Source organism: Gasterosteus aculeatus, chromosome 3 (genome assembly GCF_964276395.1).
Source record: "Gasterosteus aculeatus chromosome 3, fGasAcu3.hap1.1, whole genome shotgun sequence".
Classification (NCBI taxonomy): Eukaryota; Metazoa; Chordata; class Actinopteri; order Perciformes; family Gasterosteidae; genus Gasterosteus; species Gasterosteus aculeatus.
This window is the reverse complement of record NC_135690.1, coordinates 3,197,451-3,215,768: the sequence shown is the minus strand read 5'-3', so window position 1 is coordinate 3,215,768 and position 18,318 is coordinate 3,197,451. Positions and strand designations below refer to the sequence as shown.

Genomic DNA, 18,318 nt, shown 5'->3' with positions numbered 1-18,318 from the left:
GGAGTCGGAGAGACAGAAAATGGGGGAGGGTGGGAGGGGGTTGCTGTATCAGCAGAATTCTCTCTCTTCTTTTCCTTTGCATGCCACCACAGGGTTAAATCAGAGCGCATGGGGTGAAAGTGAGAGCGTGCGCTTTGTGCGTCTCGTTGGGGTTATGTATCTAATGGGCTTAATAATGAAACAGCGCAGATATTTTCCTTCACAGGCTCCGGGGGCCAAGTGGTATAAAACACTGCATGCTGCTGTTTAACTTGTGCAGAGAGACAGGCCATTAGCCATTACTGAGGCCTGTTCAAATGCCTTATGGAGTAGGAGAGAGAGTGAGTGTGTGTGTGTGTGTGTGTGTCTGTGTGTGTGTAGTAGGTGAATGTCTGCACTTGCACGACAGTGTGGGCGCACCCGAGTGCAAATGCTGTTAAACGACGAGGAGTCCGAGCAGTCAATCCGCTGCTGCAACTGAACTTATATAATGTACCTTTGTGTGTGTTCATGCTGATTGAAATCCAGCAGGTGATGAATAGAACACCTGCTGCGGCTCCGGCTGCGATGTCAAGTGGCGAAAAAGCTTTGCACCGGCCGACAAAGTGCTAAAATGACAGAGTGGACGTATGTGAGTATGAGAAGGGGAAGGGAAGTTTGCACTATACTCGTTGCTGGCATTCCCTTCCACCTGTGAGGGATATTGTGAGACGTATGCAGAGAAATGAACAGGGAGAGCTGGAGGGGAGAACAAAAAATGGACTGTGAGTGAGAACGAGAGAGAGAGAGAGATGTGACTGAGAGCACCGTTTGCAGCAGTGATTTTACTGCCTATTGAAGCAGAAAGCGCTGAACTTTAGATGAAATATTAAAACAGAGAGGAAGAGAAACAGGGGGATAGAGAAAATAACAGGATGTAAAAAAAAGTATTCGGGTATTAGCTACCTCCGTTTTAATTAGTTTCCTCCATTTCATTTCCTCCATCACTTTTTTGGGGCACGAAAGATGTAAAACCCAATTAGTTAATAACAATTATTGGAAATGATTGCATATTACCTAATTGTTTAACTTATCACCAGGATAATTATTACTCTTTCTAACCACAGACGAGCACTGGAGCCAGATGGAAGTCTAACCGCTTTAGGGAATGAAAAACCCAATTTCCCCACCCCCCCCAGAATGTTCCGCTGCAGAGCAGGAAACACACAGAGGTCGGGTTTAATTAACACGAGGTGTTGTCCCAGCCTGAAGGCGCGCTGCCGCCTGGACATGACAAATGCATCCTCTCGAGACAAAAAGCGTCAAATTATGAGATTTCAAAGAAGCAGAAAGTGGAGGAGCAGAACGTAGTCCTGCGGGCTGGTTTGTGTGAAGTGATTTACACAGATTGAATACATTATTTGATGCCAGCGGGGTTGGATAAAGCAATCAGTGCCCGTAGTTATCAAGTATCCCAGGGTTGCTTTCACCCTTGTGATGTAGTTCGGTTCATTTGGTCCAACACAAGGAACAAAACTACACTTTGCTGCAATTCATTGCAATCAGAGGAGTCGCCCCCTGTTGGTTAATAGAGAGGGTGCAAGTGTAAAGAAAACGCTGCACCCCTTGGCAGGACCAGAGGATGGGGCCTGCTTTCAACCCAATCAAAAGGGTCAAGGTGTAAAAGCTCTGAAAGTTAACAGAAGAAAATGTAAAACGATGCAATGATTATTAATGAAGCTCCCTGCACTTAGTGCAGCAAGAAGAGGTTTTGACAACAATGCGCCAGACGGTTTGTTACAGGGAACCACCGGAGAAGCCCTCATCGGACACACAGATGAACAATGAAGGCCCACTCCACAGATGCTTTGGCAGAATCTACGCCAGCCTCATTATTTAGGAGCCACCATTGTTGTTTCGAGTGAATCATCGCCTCTCTGAAGCCTGACAGGAGGAACTCGCTGTGAGATTGTGACATTACGAGGATCCGCCATTCTCTGCAAGGTAAGCGTTACTGAGCTGCACCATCGGATTGGTGATGATGATGTGTACTCTTCATGACAGTTGTAGTTTGACTTGCTATACAGTGTGACATTTCTAAATCTAGGAAATGGCTTAGACGGCTTAGTAATCTAACTTTGATTACTATTTTCTATGATCTATGATTATGACCCCTCCCCCCAGAAAGGCCGGCAGGATCTGACCCAGAGGCTCCGTCTGCAAGGCGACCACTGCACTGAGTGAATAGCTTGAATGCAATAGTGACGTTGACCAATAGGCCAAGCTATAGCAGAGCACTTCAAAGGCGCTCGGCGACCCAAAGAAGAAAGGCGGGGATAGCGAAGGCCGAGCAGCGTCTCTGAGCGCTTTATTTCAGCTGGTTTTTAGTGTCTCGCCTGCATATTTCCTTAAATATGTTTTTTCCAAGCCTCACACTGAAAGGCAGAGGGAAATGAATGGATCTTTGTCTGAGTCTGCAGCAATCAGTTCCTCTCGGGATCAGACAAATGGCAATGAATGGTTTAATATTTATTTATAACAACTCACTGAGTCTGCCTAAAAGCCAAACATTTTCTACTTCTTGTTAGGAAACTTCAGTACGAGGCCGGATGCATAACGTGTCATAAATGAAGCAGAGAGGAGGATCCGTACAGGGAATAAGATGTCTGAGTTTGGAAGCCCGATTGTGATGAAATGAATCTGATGTTGATGAAATAGTAGCTGCATTGCATTGTGGTTAAAGTGAATTTTCAGATAATTCAGATAATCCTAGAAGATAAGTGGATTTTGCACTACCCTAAGTCCTTTTTATTGCAATTATCATCAGTTCATCTAATCTTAAAGTAGCACCAGATGATGGCGTCGATGATGTAGATGCTGATAACACCGTGAATATTAATGCACAAAGAGTGAGACTGATGAGCATTGATGTAGATGAATTACATTTCAGGGGTTTTATGTGTAACCAATAACGTCAGCACAGCAGAAAGCCTATAGACCTTCCGGTAGCTTAAAATACACCTCTACCGACTGTACCTGGACAATTAGAATTTACTTATAGCACTTTGTAGTTTGGCTTTCTTGAAGAAATTGCAGTTACTTTTTCTGGGCCTGAACCCTCTTAGTTGAATCCACTCATTTTGTCGCTTTGGATGAAAGCAACAGCTAAATGACATGTGATGAAACTAGCCTTCCCTCCTTCGTCACATGCTGCGCTTACAACGTGTTAAACATGTGGGAGCGTCCACACAGCTCGGGAAAAACCAGTGTTTCCAGCCCCGGGACGAATGAAAGGGGTCAAGAGGGCAGGAAAGGGTGGTCGGGAAGGGAGGGGCTGTGGCCTCATGGAGCATGTTCAGTTACCACTCAAGGATCCTGAGAGGGTTAGGTGTAAATGTTTGGCCAAGCGGACATCGGTGAAGTTCGCTCGCTGGAGGAGTATGAAGGATTTTAGGAGACTCTCAGAGTTCTTCACTGTCCAACTTACCATGGATCTAATTTGAGCGGCTCGCGTGTGAAACAGGATTTGCACAGGCAGACTAAAGGAAGAAAATGAAACCCCGTAAAAAATAACAACATAAATATAACACACACGCAAACACATCAATGTGAGACCGCTAGCTACGGCCCGCCACACCCGCTGACGATGTGCTGCTCACAGTCCAGCGACTCCATTCACTCAGCGCGACAGAGAGGAGGAGAAGAAAGGAGAAGTAAACCGAGGTTGTGAGGTGAAAGGAAACGCCGCGAGACAACAGTAGAGGCGTTGAGTGCTCGGTGACTACAGCAGGTAAAGGCAGATATGTGTGGGACAGATGGGGGGGGGCAGGAAGAGGTTTCCAACGCTGCTGGGAAGGTTTCCCATTAACATGGAAATCACTTCCTCCTCCCCGGCTCGCCATGGCTCACTGATGGTTCGGTAGGAGGAGAATGGCTTTAGCTGCTATTATTCTGCGTGGGGGGGGCACACTGCCAAGTCAGATGGGAAAGTAGCTGCAAAAAAAACCAAAATAATAATCTTTGCACCCCGTCTCCCTGCCATTTCCTGTGGTTTCTCCGCTAGAATTTCCGCACAAAGTGTGATGGATTCATCTAATTTCCACAGCAGCCAGCTCATACAGTTGAAAGAGGAGAAGAAAAAGGGCCAAAAATTGCCCCATTTAAGGTGTGATGGGGGAAGGTTTGATGACGTTTTAAATATCCCTGTTTTTCTCCGTTGCTATGGCAGGTAATTGAATATCCTCATGAGCGTGGAGAATCTAAGACTCTTTTGGGTTCCTGTAAATCTGGATTGTTTGCATGTAGGTCTATTGGAATTGTATGCGGCTGATTACTGCACGATGAATCCCTCCTCGTCGGCTCTCTCTCGGATGTACAGGATTTTGGAAGAAAAGCCCGTCGGGAGCGCTGCCCGCCGTTTTCTCGCCGTGGCCGCCAATGTGACACAGCTGGAATTCGAGGAGGGAGAGAGGACACAGACAAAAGGCTTCTTCCACAGCAGTGGACACCCACATACAGAATAACCGAGTGGGTGGGCTGTGCGGCCTTCGTACCCAGACGGGGGGGAATCGGTCCCAGCGGAGCGCTGACCCCAGGCCAAACAGGAAGAAAGGCACTGCGACGGCTGTGCCATCACTAGCTAGAGAACTATTTTTTATGCCTCATCGCTATAGTATCCCCACCCCTCCACACACTTGGGACTGCCTGCATGTACAGTTGTGAACAGTGCATGTGTCTCCAGGGACGTCTCCACACACTCTGAATCGGCCCCATTTGTAATAATAAATCATACACAGGCTCTGCGCTTCCTTTCATGTGGGGCGTGCACGTTGCTGTGTTATGTAAACATACACGTCCGCTTGCGTCACGGCCCGCAGGCGCTCCAGTGGATGAACCGGCCTCACTCCATCTCCCAGCATGCCTTTCAGCTCCGCGAGAGTGATTCTTCAGCTGGCCTGATGTCACTGTCGCCACGAAGCCATTAGCCTTTCCTCCTTTCTTTTCTTTCTAAACCCCCCCCCCCCTCCTTCCACCTGTTCGTCGACCCTATCCCTCCTTCACGCATTGGTGAGCTCGCCCCCCCGGGTACTCGAAAGAGTCAACGTCTCCGCCGTGTCAGCTCCAACAATGCAAGCAGTGGGCGGCAATCATTGGACGGCGGCGGTCCGGGTCATGCCGGATTGGCCGGCCATGAGCACATCACCAGTGCACATTAGTTGTGCCATTTAACTAAATTCATTAACAACGCCTTACCGACGCCGACACAAGCTTTATTCCAATTAGGTGTCATTGAGTGTGACGCGACTGCTAAACAGGATGCAAGAGGGAATGGCGACTGGTAGCAACTTTATTCCACTTCCCTCCTCTGGGTTGAATCGAAAGAACCGTACAATACTTTACAATATTCCAGGCATTAATGTTGTATGACCCCTTATTCATAACCGAAGACCAGTGTTTGAAGAGACATTGACGGTTGTCATCAACCCCGGCAGCGTGAGCTATGGCTTGGCAGCGGGCACCAACGTTCATTATCAACAGCCACTGGTTTAAGGGGACGCGTTGACAAATGGGACGTCTCAGCGCAGACACTTTCTGCCACGCTGACTGAAAGTGATTGTGCGCGGAGGGCGTTTTAAATCAGGAGCAGATGGGAGAGGGTGCGATAGGGGACACGAGGGTACCGGGTATGTGAAGAGCACATACTGAGAGAGTGGGAGGAATGTGTGTGTGTGTGTGTGTGTGTGAGAGTGTGACAGAGAATACATGTGTGTCTCTGGGCCTGACAGAAAATGACAAAGTCTGTCTCTTGCCTTTCCCCTCCCCTCAAACCCATCATGGCAGTGTGTGTTTGTATGCGTTTGTGTGTGTGTGTGTTTACGTGTGTGTGTGTGACCCGAATGCGCAAGTGCTTCTTTATTATAAAAAAAGAACGCAGAGGCGTATTTGAGAAGAAGCTCGTGCAACAGATCCAGAAATCCCACAAGGTGAAGTCACTCGAGCACCAGCTAGCTCACCCACTCGTCCCTTTGTTTTCGATACTCTTCTTTTCTTTTTTCATTTCATTTTCACTAAAGGACGTAATACCCTGATTATCCCTCCATTTCATTGACTCCCCCGCTACCTTTCTTGTACGTTTGTCTCCTCTGTTTCCTCATTGTTACCGCCTCACCCACTCTCCCTTTGCAGATTTCCTTTGTCTCGCCCCCGTGACAACTTTATTGCACCTTTCTCTCCCTCTCGCTCAAAAAAAAGTTTAATAAATAAAAATGACACACTTGAGTGCAAAATAGACCCACACCATGGGAAGCCTTGCGCACACAGCCTCTCCCTCTCTGCCTCCTCCCATTCTCTCTCTCTCTCTCTCTCTCTCTCTCTCTCTCTCTCTTTTTGTGTTGTAGCTTTGCTCTCCAGGGAAATGAATTAGTAATATTTATGACGAAGCCCTGCTCCCAACTTCACCCTCTATCTCTTCCCCTCATCTCCCTGCCGTATAAAAATTACACTGATCTTATCGGCGTTACCTATGTAGTCATCTGTCAGCCTGTCTATCTGTCCATCTATCAAACCGCCGGGAGAGTGATGGCTCCTTCAGGGGCTTTATGGGCCTCCGCTGGCGAGCCAAGGTTGTTCGGAAGCCGCATAAAGAAAGGGAAACGGCACTGGCATCTCCGTCCGCAGAGCTGTAGCTATTCAAACAACTCTCGAAGGGCCGAGCAGCAGAAGCAGTGTGTTTGCAGGAGCACATAATGAAAAGGGGGGGTCCGTAGACTTACAGCAAGGTGCCCCTGCAACTGTCGCCAGGCCGTGGCGGAGCGTTTTGCCCTTTGACAGCCTCTGGGCCCTTGAAGGAGGTGCACTCGGCGTACGGATACTAAAGATCCGAACCGATCACTCAGCGAATGTTGACATTTCGCCCAGAAGAAGCATATGAAGAGTGAGAATGAACTTCTCCTGTATGAAATACGGGGGAACTCAGCCGCGAATCATCTCTGGAAAGTGGAACATTCAGGTTTTAGATTAAAGCCAAGGTCGTCTCGTACTTATTAATATATGATGGTGATAATCTTGAAGGGGAGATATTCTGAAGGTGGGGATGTTTTTAACTATTCTCTTCATACTGGAGGATTCTTCGGCTCTACAGCGTTGTGTTATTTAGGTAGTTATCTGTTATGCAAAATTGTTCTTTTGTTGTATGAAATAGTAAGATTAATAAATAGTTGAACATCTGTTCAGAATCTCAACCCTGAACTGTTTGAGTGAGTGGTGAAAAAGAAACCACAGCAGTATCCATAAAAGCACTACAGACAACAAAAACAAGACAAACTTCAAGGACAGTTCCAATACTGTATTAAAGGATGAGTAAAAGTAATTAGGTGAAGAAGTAACAAATGACACTCAGTGTTGTGCATTCATTATTGGTTCATGGTCTCTTTTGAGAAAAGCGTTCTCGCTTCGGGGTTTTTCATCAGGTTCACATCTCTTTCGATTTGTTAGGTCGCCATGGAGATGTATCCGTTGCGAGCTCAGCGGCTGTTAGGATTTCCCCCATTAGACTTTGGGGACTTCATCCACAGTTAAAGGCTGTGTGATGTGATTGAATCTCAGGCTGAAGGTCAAGAATGAACTTTACTTTAAACTCTAAAGGGGAAATGCTGTAAAGATTCACAGGTAGTCCGGGGATATATTTCACAATAAACAATGACTGAGACAGAGCAAAGCCTAGGAGCCGAGAAATAAATAAGAACTCTATCGCGATAAACTTCACGGTGGGATGCATTTGTTCTCTCTGCTGTTCTGTGTGCTGGATATTATTTACAGTGCATCCATCGGGTTTTTCCTTAGCTATTAATATCCTGCAGTCCATCGATATGTGTGTATTATAAGCAATAAGCAGTTTTTTCCATTGCAATATTTAAATTGTTCTCATGCAACAGGAAGAACTGGGCCATGTTTGTTTTACCTGTTTTTAAGCTGTGAAAGCTCTTGTTTGCACCTTTGTTTATTCTCCTTTGCATATTTCTTTGTGCTGTCTTCCGTATTGTTTCCTTACTCGTCAATGTTGAAATTGCTGAAACTACAAGACAATAATGTGTCTAAATTTGCTTCTGTGTATGTAAGAGGTGAGGAAAATAGTTATAGGGTAGGGTGGGTGTCATATTTAATGGACAACATCATCTGTGTTAAGGAAAAATCCATTTCTTTAAGAATGCTTTTTTAAACAATATCAATGTACAGTATTCAAGACATACCCTCCTAAATAAGCTACTTCCTTCTTTGTATTACATTAAGTGGTCATCGTATTTTTAGGTACACCAGCCGATGCCTTGAAAAGGTTTTAGTTTCAATTCATCCCGAGGAGAATTCAGCCTTGGAGCACATACACAGGGCCCTAAATTATTCAGCAACAGTAAACATGGAAAAACATGTCTGAATAAATGACTACATGGAGGAAAAGGTATGAAATTACACATTAGCCCAACTACAAACCGTGGAAGTCCCATCGTCCTGATTTAGAAGTCATCTGCTGTGTGTTACCTCAAGCTTTGTAACAGGAAGTTGATCATTTGAGATGTAATTTGATTCCCAACACCCTTGTTGTCAGGATTCCACCCTCATCCCGTTCAACATCGCCTCCCACTCAATTCCATTCTCCTCCCTCTCATTCAATCACCCGGTCACCTGACTACTAATCACCTTCACCTGAGCCTAATCACCAGCACTCCTTTATAACCCAACATGCATCACTCACCCGTTGTCTGATCTCGTCATTCCATGACTACAGACTCTTCGAGCTCACTTCCGTGTCTTCCCAGATACCCTCCTGAGCTTCCTGAAACTCCATGCGTCATCATCAGCTGTTCACCACCTCCATCGGCGTCTTCATCCGTCGCAGAGCAAGCAGGACTCCTCGCCTTTCAGCTAAGATTCTCCATTCACCCCGTGTCTTACAACCTACTTTCCTCTCGACGTCTGCAACAATAAAGCTGCATTTGAAACTCACCCCTCTGTTCCGTGTTTCAATACCTGACAGAAGATCAGACCACAATATGCAACGCTCTACGGATGCACGAGAGGATCCACCGCTACCAATTCCCCCGGCTTCAGCTCCTCTGGCAGCGGAGTCCCTCCCGCGTACACCCGCAGCTTTGTTCTCTGCCTCTTCGAGTCCCATGGCCCGGCCCGCGCCCTACTCCGGTGAGGCGGAGGATTGCAGTGGGTTTCTCTTACAAACATCTCTATACTTCACCATGAATGAACATCAATTCAGTGGCGATCCTGCTCGGGTGGCCTTCCTCATATCACTGTTGTCCGGCCCCGCTCTTCAATGGGCTCAAGCCTTGTGGCAATCCGATTCTCCGGTAATTAAATCTCTCCCTGATTTTCTCCGTCACTTTAAAGAGGTGTTTGGCCAAACAGTGGCTTCATTATCTGTTCACGATCAATTGTTCCAACTTCAACAAGGGAATTCTTCCGTGAACGCCTACGCTCTTCGCTTCCGCACCCTCGCCGCAGCTAGTGGATGGAACGAGCCCGCGTTAATCACCGCATTCCGCCAGGGGTTAAACCCGACGGTTCGTCAGCTGATTGTGGTGTATGATGATGTCATGGGCATCGAAAATCTCATCCAGAAAACCATTCGAGTTGCACAACTACTCACTGCTTGCGATCGGCCCACACACATGAGACCTTCCCCGCTGCCGGCAACAGACTCCTCCCCGGCCTCTCCTCCGGCTCCAATTCCTATGGAAGTCGACGCCTCTCATCTCTCCCCTTCTGAGCGCCTTCGACGAATGCAACAACATCTATGTCTATACTGTGCTTCTGACCAGCATATGCTCAGCAACTGCCCCGTTCGACCTCCGCGCCTAGCAGTGAGTTCAATTACTGTAGCCCCTCCAGTAGAACATCTAGTGAAAACACGAGTACATCTCCTAACCCATAAACTGTGTTTTCCAGCGCAAGCCCTCATCGATTCAGGCTCCGCGGGGAACTTCATCTCCTTCACCTGCCTTCAGAAGATGAATCTCAGCAGAAAACGACTAGATCACGATCTCTCTATTAACACCATCCAAGGCAAACCGCTAGGCCGAGGTCGTATCCGTTACTGCTCCCCCGTAATCACTCTTCAACTAGGATGTCTGCATTCCGAGAAAATTTCCTTTATGGTGCTGGAGGAGTCTACCGCTGAACTCATCCTGGGACGACCCTGGTTGATCCAACATCAACCCGTACTCTGCTGGAAAACCGGCGAAATCCTCCGATGGGGTAATGACTGTCACCACTCCTGTTTGAAGTCTGTTAAGAAAATCTCTTCTTCCTCTTCCTCGCCAGACGACTCCGAGGCCGCGGTTCCTGTGTTATCTGCAGTTGAAACCGGCTCCCAGTCCCACGTCCAATGTGAAATTCCAGTGGAGTACCGGACGTTCCAGGACGTCTTCAGTAAAGCACTGGCAACCAAGTTACCACCTCATCGGCCAGGGGACTGTGCAATTGACCTGCTACCCGGAGCTACACTTCCTAAGGGCCGAATATATCCTTTGTCCATCCCGGAACAAAGGGCCATGGAGGAGTATGTGGCAGAGGCATTACAGCAAGAGTTCATACGTCCATCCATCTCCCCGGCCGCCTCAAGCTTTTTCTTCGTGGCTAAGAAGGACGGGGGCTTGCGGCCCTGCATTGACTATCGTCACCTGAATTCACAAACCATCAAATTCCGCTATCCCCTTCCTCTGGTCCCTGCCGCTCTGGAACAGCTACGTGGCGCCCGCCTCTTTTCCAAGCTAGACTTGAGAAGTGCCTACAATCTGATACGAATCCGTCATGGCGATGAATGGAAGACTGCCTTCGTGACCCCCTCAGGCCACTACGAGTATCAGGTAATGCCGTTCGGCTTATCCAACGCTCCTGCTGTCTTCCAGAGCTACATGAACGAAGTTCTCCGGCCCTTCCTCAACCGGTTTGTCATTGTGTACATCGACGACATACTAATCTATTCTTCTTCCAGATCTGAGCATCATAATCATGTCCTTCAAGTACTACAAAAGCTACGAGAACACCAACTATACCTCAAATTGGAGAAGTGCGAGTTCCACACTTCAACCGTCCAGTTCCTGGGATACATCATCAGCCAAGAGGGAATCCAAATGGACCCGAGGAAGGTAGACGCCATTCAGGACTGGCCCATGCCAGCCACCATTAAAGAACTCCAGCGCTTCCTAGGATTTGCAAATTTCTACAGACGTTTCATCCAAAACTACAGTCACCTCAGCTCTCCCCTCACATCTGCTCTGAAGGGCCGGCCCAAGTCCCTGTCCTTGACACCCGCAGCCATGGAAGCATTCCAACAACTAAAGGACTCTTTCTCCTCTGCACCTGTTTTGGCTCATCCCAACCCAGAACTTCCGTTCATCGTGGAAGTTGATGCTTCATCTACTGGTGTAGGAGCAGTACTGTCTCAGCGGCAGGGCGAACCCCCCATACTCCATCCATGCGCCTTCTTCTCCAGGAAACTTGCCCCGGCGGAGCAGAATTATGATATTGGAAACCGTGAGCTACTCGCCATCAAGCTAGCCCTTGAGGAATGGAGACACTGGCTGGAGGGAGCTAATCACCAGTTTGAGGTAATTACTGACCACAGAAACCTTGAATACCTTCGTGAAACTAAAAGACTGAATCCAAGACAAGCCCGCTGGGCTCTCTTCTTCACCCGCTTCGACTTCATGGTATCATATCGCCCTGGAAGTAAGAATTGCAGGGCAGATGCCCTCTCCCGAATCCATCATGCTTCCTCGGACGAGGCCGAACCGGTTCCTATCCTCCCTCCAGCTCTCTTCATTAGTCCGATCATCTGGGACCTTGACGACCAGATCAATCAGGAAAACCTTCTCCATCCTGCTCCGCTGGGAGGGCCAGACGGGAGCAAATTCGTCCCTGAACACCTGAGAACCCCCCTTCTGGACTCGGCCCACTCTGTTCCGGGCACTGGACATCCGGGTAGCAAGCGGACCCTCTCACTCCTCCGTCAACGGTACTGGTGGCCCACCATCTCGGAGGACGTCGCAAGGTTCGTCAAAGGATGTTCAGTCTGTGCCATCGTCAATACCCCGAGGAGACTGCCTGAGGGAAAATTATTGCCTCTACCGATTCCGCGTCGTCCATGGTCCCACATCGGAATCGACTTCATGACCGACCTTCCTCCTTCTGATGGTTTCACGTGTGTACTAGTAGTGGTGGATCGTTTCTCAAAGGGCTGCAAGTTAATCCCGCTAGCTGGCCTCCCTACTGCACTCGTGACCGCAGAAGCCCTCTTCCATAATGTCTTCCGGAACTTCGGAATTCCAGAAGACATAGTCTCGGACAGGGGACCCCAGTTCATCTCCAGAGTCTGGCGTGCCTTCTTCCGGCTCCTCGGGGTAACTGTCAGCCTTTCATCAGGATACCATCCACTGACTAATGGCCAAACTGAACGCAAGATCCAAGAGATTGGTCGATATCTGCGGACCTACTGCCACCAGTACCAGGACAGCTGGAACCAATACCTCCCCTGGGCGGAATATGCCCAAAATTCCCTGCGACAGTCCACCACCGGGCTCACCCCATTTCAATGCATACTAGGATACCAGCCGCCTCTCTTCCCCTGGTCGGGTGAGCCCTCGGAGGTTCCAGCTGTCGACTTCTGGTTCCATCAGAGCGAGGGGGTATGGGACTCGGCTCACGTTCAACTCCAACAGGCAGTCAGAAGGCACAAAACACAAGCTGACCGTCGAAGACTAAAAACTCCTATTTATCAACCAGGACAGAAGGTTTGGCTCTCTACTAGAAATATTCGACTCAGACTGCCCTGTCGTAAGCTGAATCCTCGGTTCATTGGACCATTCCCCATCGAGAGGCAGTTGAACGAAGTCACCTACAGACTCAAGCTACCCCGACAGTATCGTATATCTCCCTCATTTCATGTTTCGCTGTTAAAACCCTTCATTGAACCGGTCTCCCCTTGTCCCTCAGATGACCCCTCGGTGGATGTACCTCCTCCTCCGGTGCCTGTGGAGGATGAACCCATCTATGGGATCCGGACCATCTTGGACTCTCGGCGGCGAGGTCCCCGACTGGAGTACCTCATCGACTGGGAGGATTACGGACCTGAGGAACGATGCTGGGTACTTCGTGATGACGTCCTAGATCCGACGCTCCTCTCTCTGTTTCACGAGGAACATCCGGATCGTCCTGCACCCAGAGGTCGGGGTAGACCTCGTCGCCGACAACATCCTTCGCAGGCGTCAAGAGCCGCCTCGGGAGGAGGGGGTACTGTCAGGATTCCACCCTCATCCCGTTCAACATCGCCTCCCACTCAATTCCATTCTCCTCCCTCTCATTCAATCACCCGGTCACCTGACTACTAATCACCTTCACCTGAGCCTAATCACCAGCACTCCTTTATAACCCAACATGCATCACTCACCCGTTGTCTGATCTCGTCATTCCATGACTACAGACTCTTCGAGCTCACTTCCGTGTCTTCCCAGATACCCTCCTGAGCTTCCTGAAACTCCATGCGTCATCATCAGCTGTTCACCACCTCCATCGGCGTCTTCATCCGTCGCAGAGCAAGCAGGACTCCTCGCCTTTCAGCTAAGATTCTCCATTCACCCCGTGTCTTACAACCTACTTTCCTCTCGACGTCTGCAACAATAAAGCTGCATTTGAAACTCACCCCTCTGTTCCGTGTTTCAATACCTGACACTTGTTTACTCTCACACAATTAGCCAAGCATGTATTCTACACAGCACTGGCATAATTAAGAGCTTAATCAGGCATGGAGTTGACGCGGAATGAGGCGGTAACAGCAACTACCCGTTAGCAAATTTTTTACATCCGTCTGCTTCGTTTACTACCAGTTCTAGAGGAGTACTGTTCCCAGTCTGACAAGTGTCCCTGGTCCACTGAAGAAGCAGTGGAATGCGTGTTGAAGCAAATACAGCAGGAAAAACACCTCCTATATTCCTCATATCATTTTCAGTCTGCTACTTAAAAAACGATTCCTTTGTGTAACTATTTGTCTCCTTGAAATGTTCAAACAAGCGGCGCTACCTGGAAAACGTGCATTTGATATGGATGCAAAATAAAAGTAAAGCTTAAAGATGCCAAAATAAAACAAGAAGAAAAATCTGTTTAGGGCTGTGTGCATAGCGTTTGATAATGAGACCCAAAGGAAAGTGTGGTTAGAGATTTATGTTTGTAAAAGGTAAAAGAATACCACGCAACCGAATGGCAATTTTAGTATGTACGGTAGCCTACTTTCTCTCCGCTATACCGCCTCCTCCGGGCATAGGAAGTCCCCTGACAGCGCTAAAAACGCACACATAACAAACCCACTTTGCTCCTGGAATCGTCTTTTTGTATTGAGAGAGAGTTCTAAGGCGCCGCAAGAAGCTCAAGAAGAAGCACGGCGTCTTTCTCTCGTGTTCAGGCTTTTACACAACCGATACCTGGTGTGTCCACTGTGGTTTAATCCTCCCCCCTTTGGTAAATGCCACGAGGAATAAGCAGTGCTGACCTCGGGAGGCGCGGGGGCCGGATATGAGGGGTGTCTCTTTAAGAGCTTGCGTGGGTAATTGAGTAGAGCGGCGGGGTGGTTCGCTTTGATGGCATTTGGCGGGAGTGCGAGCGAGTGCACAGAAGCAGGAGAGAGAGAAATACGCGGGAAGCAGAGGGTCTGGGAAACAGACAAAAACATTCAGCGGCCAACAGTAAAAACGAGTCGAAGCAAAGAGACATATTTGGTCGATTGTGAGGTTTAAGAGCAGACGTTAGCGCCGCGAGGCTCCTCGCCGTCGGGTTCTCCAAGCAGCCTGGGCAAGAAACACTCGCCCAAGAACCCCCCCCAGCCCATCATTAGTTCAATTTATGCTTGAAAGCCGGCGGCCTATTGGATTAAACCCTACTAAGCATGTCACCTTAGCCCATGGATTCACTTTGTACTACAAAGTTCTTTTTAAAGATAAAAATAACTTTAATAAGTTGTAGGAAGTGAAACTTTTAGTCGCCCAGCATTGATTTTTCCAACTAAAATGAACATATTTACCCAGCTGATCAATACATTTACAGACAAACAAACGGGAGAATTATTTTCGGGGGGTCTTGTTCGCAGAGCGAGAGACGCCAGGCAAAGGTGCTGCATAATCTGAAAGGGACAGGTGCACGCCAGCGCTCTGAAATCCACTGGAAGTTGGTTATTGTGGTTTAGCGGCTGATTAGGCCCGCTTATCCACACAGCCAGCAGCCGGAGCTGCAGCTGTGGCGCACAGATCATGGAGGCCGTTAAGGTACTTTGAAACCATTAGCTGAGGATTACCGCAGTTTGCATCATAATTCACACTTCTTGGAGTCATCACTCAGTCAGGTTTGAACAGGTAGGGCTCATTTGCAGTTTACGATGTGACTTACACTTTCATTATATCCAGAGTCCATCGCTTTTATATGTTAATAAATTCATTGAAATGCAACAGAAAAAGGACACTTCTCTAGATCCGGAATCTGCCTGAGAGTCGTCACGTTTTTACATTTTCTCAGTATGTGATGGCCGTCTGTACAGTCTGTGGTGCGCTGCAAACATGCACTGATAAGACCTCATTCTGCATACTTGGGTGGTAGCTTGCCCCTTCGGTTCGGCTGTGAAGCTAACGTGAATGTTAGCGGAAGCAGCTACAGAACAGATCTTTAAATGGAACCATTAAGCCCTCAGTGAGGGCGTCTGGTTACAACCTCAAAGACCGCCAAGTGATGCCTGGGGCACCAAAATACGTTTTGCTTCTTATTTTTTTCTAACTTCTCAGTAGAAACACATAAAAAGCCTTTGTTTAAGTTAGTGCTATTATGCGCATCTAGAGAACAAGCAAAATGTGTAACACCTGAATGACTTTAGACTTTTAGGATACAGCCCTTTATATAGACGGTATCATCAGGGGTCAAATGTAAGATCATACATTTCACAGACATCATTTTCTATGAGGAAACAAAGTTGGTTATAGATTTAATAATCGATTTAATAAACCACTTTGAAACGGCATGATTATGTTTGAATACTATCAAGTATTTCAGCGAGGGATCTTTTTTTATAAACCACTTTAGAAGTTGACTTTTCTGACTGGCTGGTTTGAATCCTTGGAGGAAAGTCAACAACAAGCAACAGCATTTTATCTGGTTGGATTCCTCTTACTGGTATGTGGACCACAATTAAAAGCCTTGAGTCTCATTATCTAAAAAAGCATTTAGAATTCAAATTTTCTATCCGTTATTGCTGCTCAGAAAAATCACAATTACACATTTTTCCTTAAATCGCTCAACCATTACAATAATTATTACTTTTCCATTAAATTATGCAATGTATCTCTTATTATCTATATTCCAGTTAAAGGTTAATGGAAAAGTAAGTTATCTTTCCTATCTGCCCTTCTAAAAAACCCAAATGAAACGTAATTGTGCAAAAAGCAATACATCGTCGGTTCTTTTCACTTTAATTGGAAAAAGGTCAGTTAGTTATCTCGTGGTTGAGAAATGGCAGAAAGGATGACAATGAGTAAAGGATGATAAGAACTCTAACCACCCAGCCGGCTCGGCTCCTCTCTTCGTGCGCATTAATTAAGGGAAATAACTGGCATGTCCTTTAGGAGCTAATAAAGGACGCAGCAACCAATTCAGGAGGTGAAACATAAAGAGGAAAATGGAATTGATTGATTTACATCAGCCTTTGAGGGACGGCAGAGGACAGCTCCATAAGGACCAAAAGAATGACTTGGAGATTGATGGCTAAATTTTTGCCATGACTCATTCCCATCACTGACAAGCGCGATATTTAAACTGACTTCATCACCACTAGAAGTCACACCGCACCTTCCCTTTGCACTCACCGACTTCATGACCACAGACAGTGAAATGAAGGCTAAAGCTTTGGGAAACCCATTAGCTCGGCCGAAAAAGCAGTGTAGTGGGAGTCTCATGCTAAAATGAGAAAGGAGTTAGAAACAGCGGCGGGTCTATCATGGCGGAGGCAAGTGAAACCCCTGACTGAAAGTTTGATGAGGCACTTTACAGCCCAGCAGGAGTCTCCTCTGCCCACCGGCTGCCCTGAAAATCCTTACCAGACCTGCAGGTCAATAAGGTCTGACGAGTCTGCTGCTTTTCGCGCCAGGAAAGCCAACAGGGTATTTATGCTGTTATGCAGCTCGGCGTTTCTCTTATTTCTCTCATTTAATGAGTACTAGAGCACAACAACGTTGTCAAAAGCAACTTCTGGGATTTTTACAGTGACTGACAGCTCGCAACTTCAATCGAGGTGAAGCCTGGTGCTCGAATGTGGGTAAAGCACAGCGAAATTGAAGTATTTGCAATGAGTGTGCGTGTGCGTGTGTGTGGTGGGGCAACAGTTAGGGTTAGGGTGGCGTACACGTAGGCTGGCGCACAGAAGCCCGTCAGAGTGCACTCATTCCGCTCTTATGTCGGCCCCAGTCACTCACTCTGGGTGAAGCGCGGCGGGTTGTCGTTGACGTCACTGAGCCTCACGGTGACGGTGGTGGTCCCGGATAATCCGCCCAGGTGGCCCCCCATGTCCTTGGCCTGAAGCAGGACCAGGTACTGGTCCTGGGTCTCCCTGTCCATGTCAGGCACAGCCGTGCGCAGAATGCCTAGCGCACAAAAACAACACACACACACAGACATTTGAGGATCAGTGTGGCGGTGAAACGTTTGAAAAGAGGGGAAATTACGTTTTCAATGTGGCCAAATGGCACCAAAATGTCCGTAATGCCTCTGCTTTGATGATCACTAGGAACGGAACCCTCGGGCTCCCAAATACAGGCCCGGCTTGTGCTCTGTTTAGAACAAAAGCGGCACAATGGGATCTCGTCCAGTTCTACTGTGGATTTTTAACTACAGACTGTGTTCTTCATGTTCTGCATGACAATAGCTCTGCATCGAGCGTTTGGAGGCATCACTTTCTAACAAAGAATACTTTCATTCATTGGACTTACGAGCTGTTAGTAATGACCTCAATAATGGTTAATAAATCCTGCATTAATGCTTTGTGTCTCCGTATGTCATTTGTAATAACTGCTTATGGCCCAGCATGCCTTGCTGTGTCGCTCAGGCCCTTTAATTCACCAACACGTACAGTTCAGACTCTACTGAGACGAACCTCAAACCGTTTTCTGAGGCAATTGGATGAGCAGATAACTTTAACTATGTACCCTGTGGAAGGCTGAACATGTTAATACACACGGTGACCTTTTATTAATGACTCATTAACATCTCAAGCAGCAGATGAGCCCTGTTATCATGAACCCAAGGCAGCCAGCACCCCTTGTC

General features: G+C 47.6%; 1 protein-coding gene across 2 annotated transcripts in view; it reads right to left on the bottom strand.

The window, feature by feature from the left end:
• Nucleotides 1-18,318, bottom strand: part of cdh24b (cadherin 24, type 2b) — a 124,153-nt gene that overhangs the window by 38,109 nt on the left and 67,726 nt on the right. For both annotated transcript variants that reach the window (XM_078098698.1, XM_040171024.2), the window contains exon 5: nucleotides 17,472-17,639. In XM_078098698.1, the coding sequence (XP_077954824.1) occupies nucleotides 17,472-17,639 (168 nt within the window). The remainder of the gene's footprint in view (nucleotides 1-17,471; nucleotides 17,640-18,318) is intronic.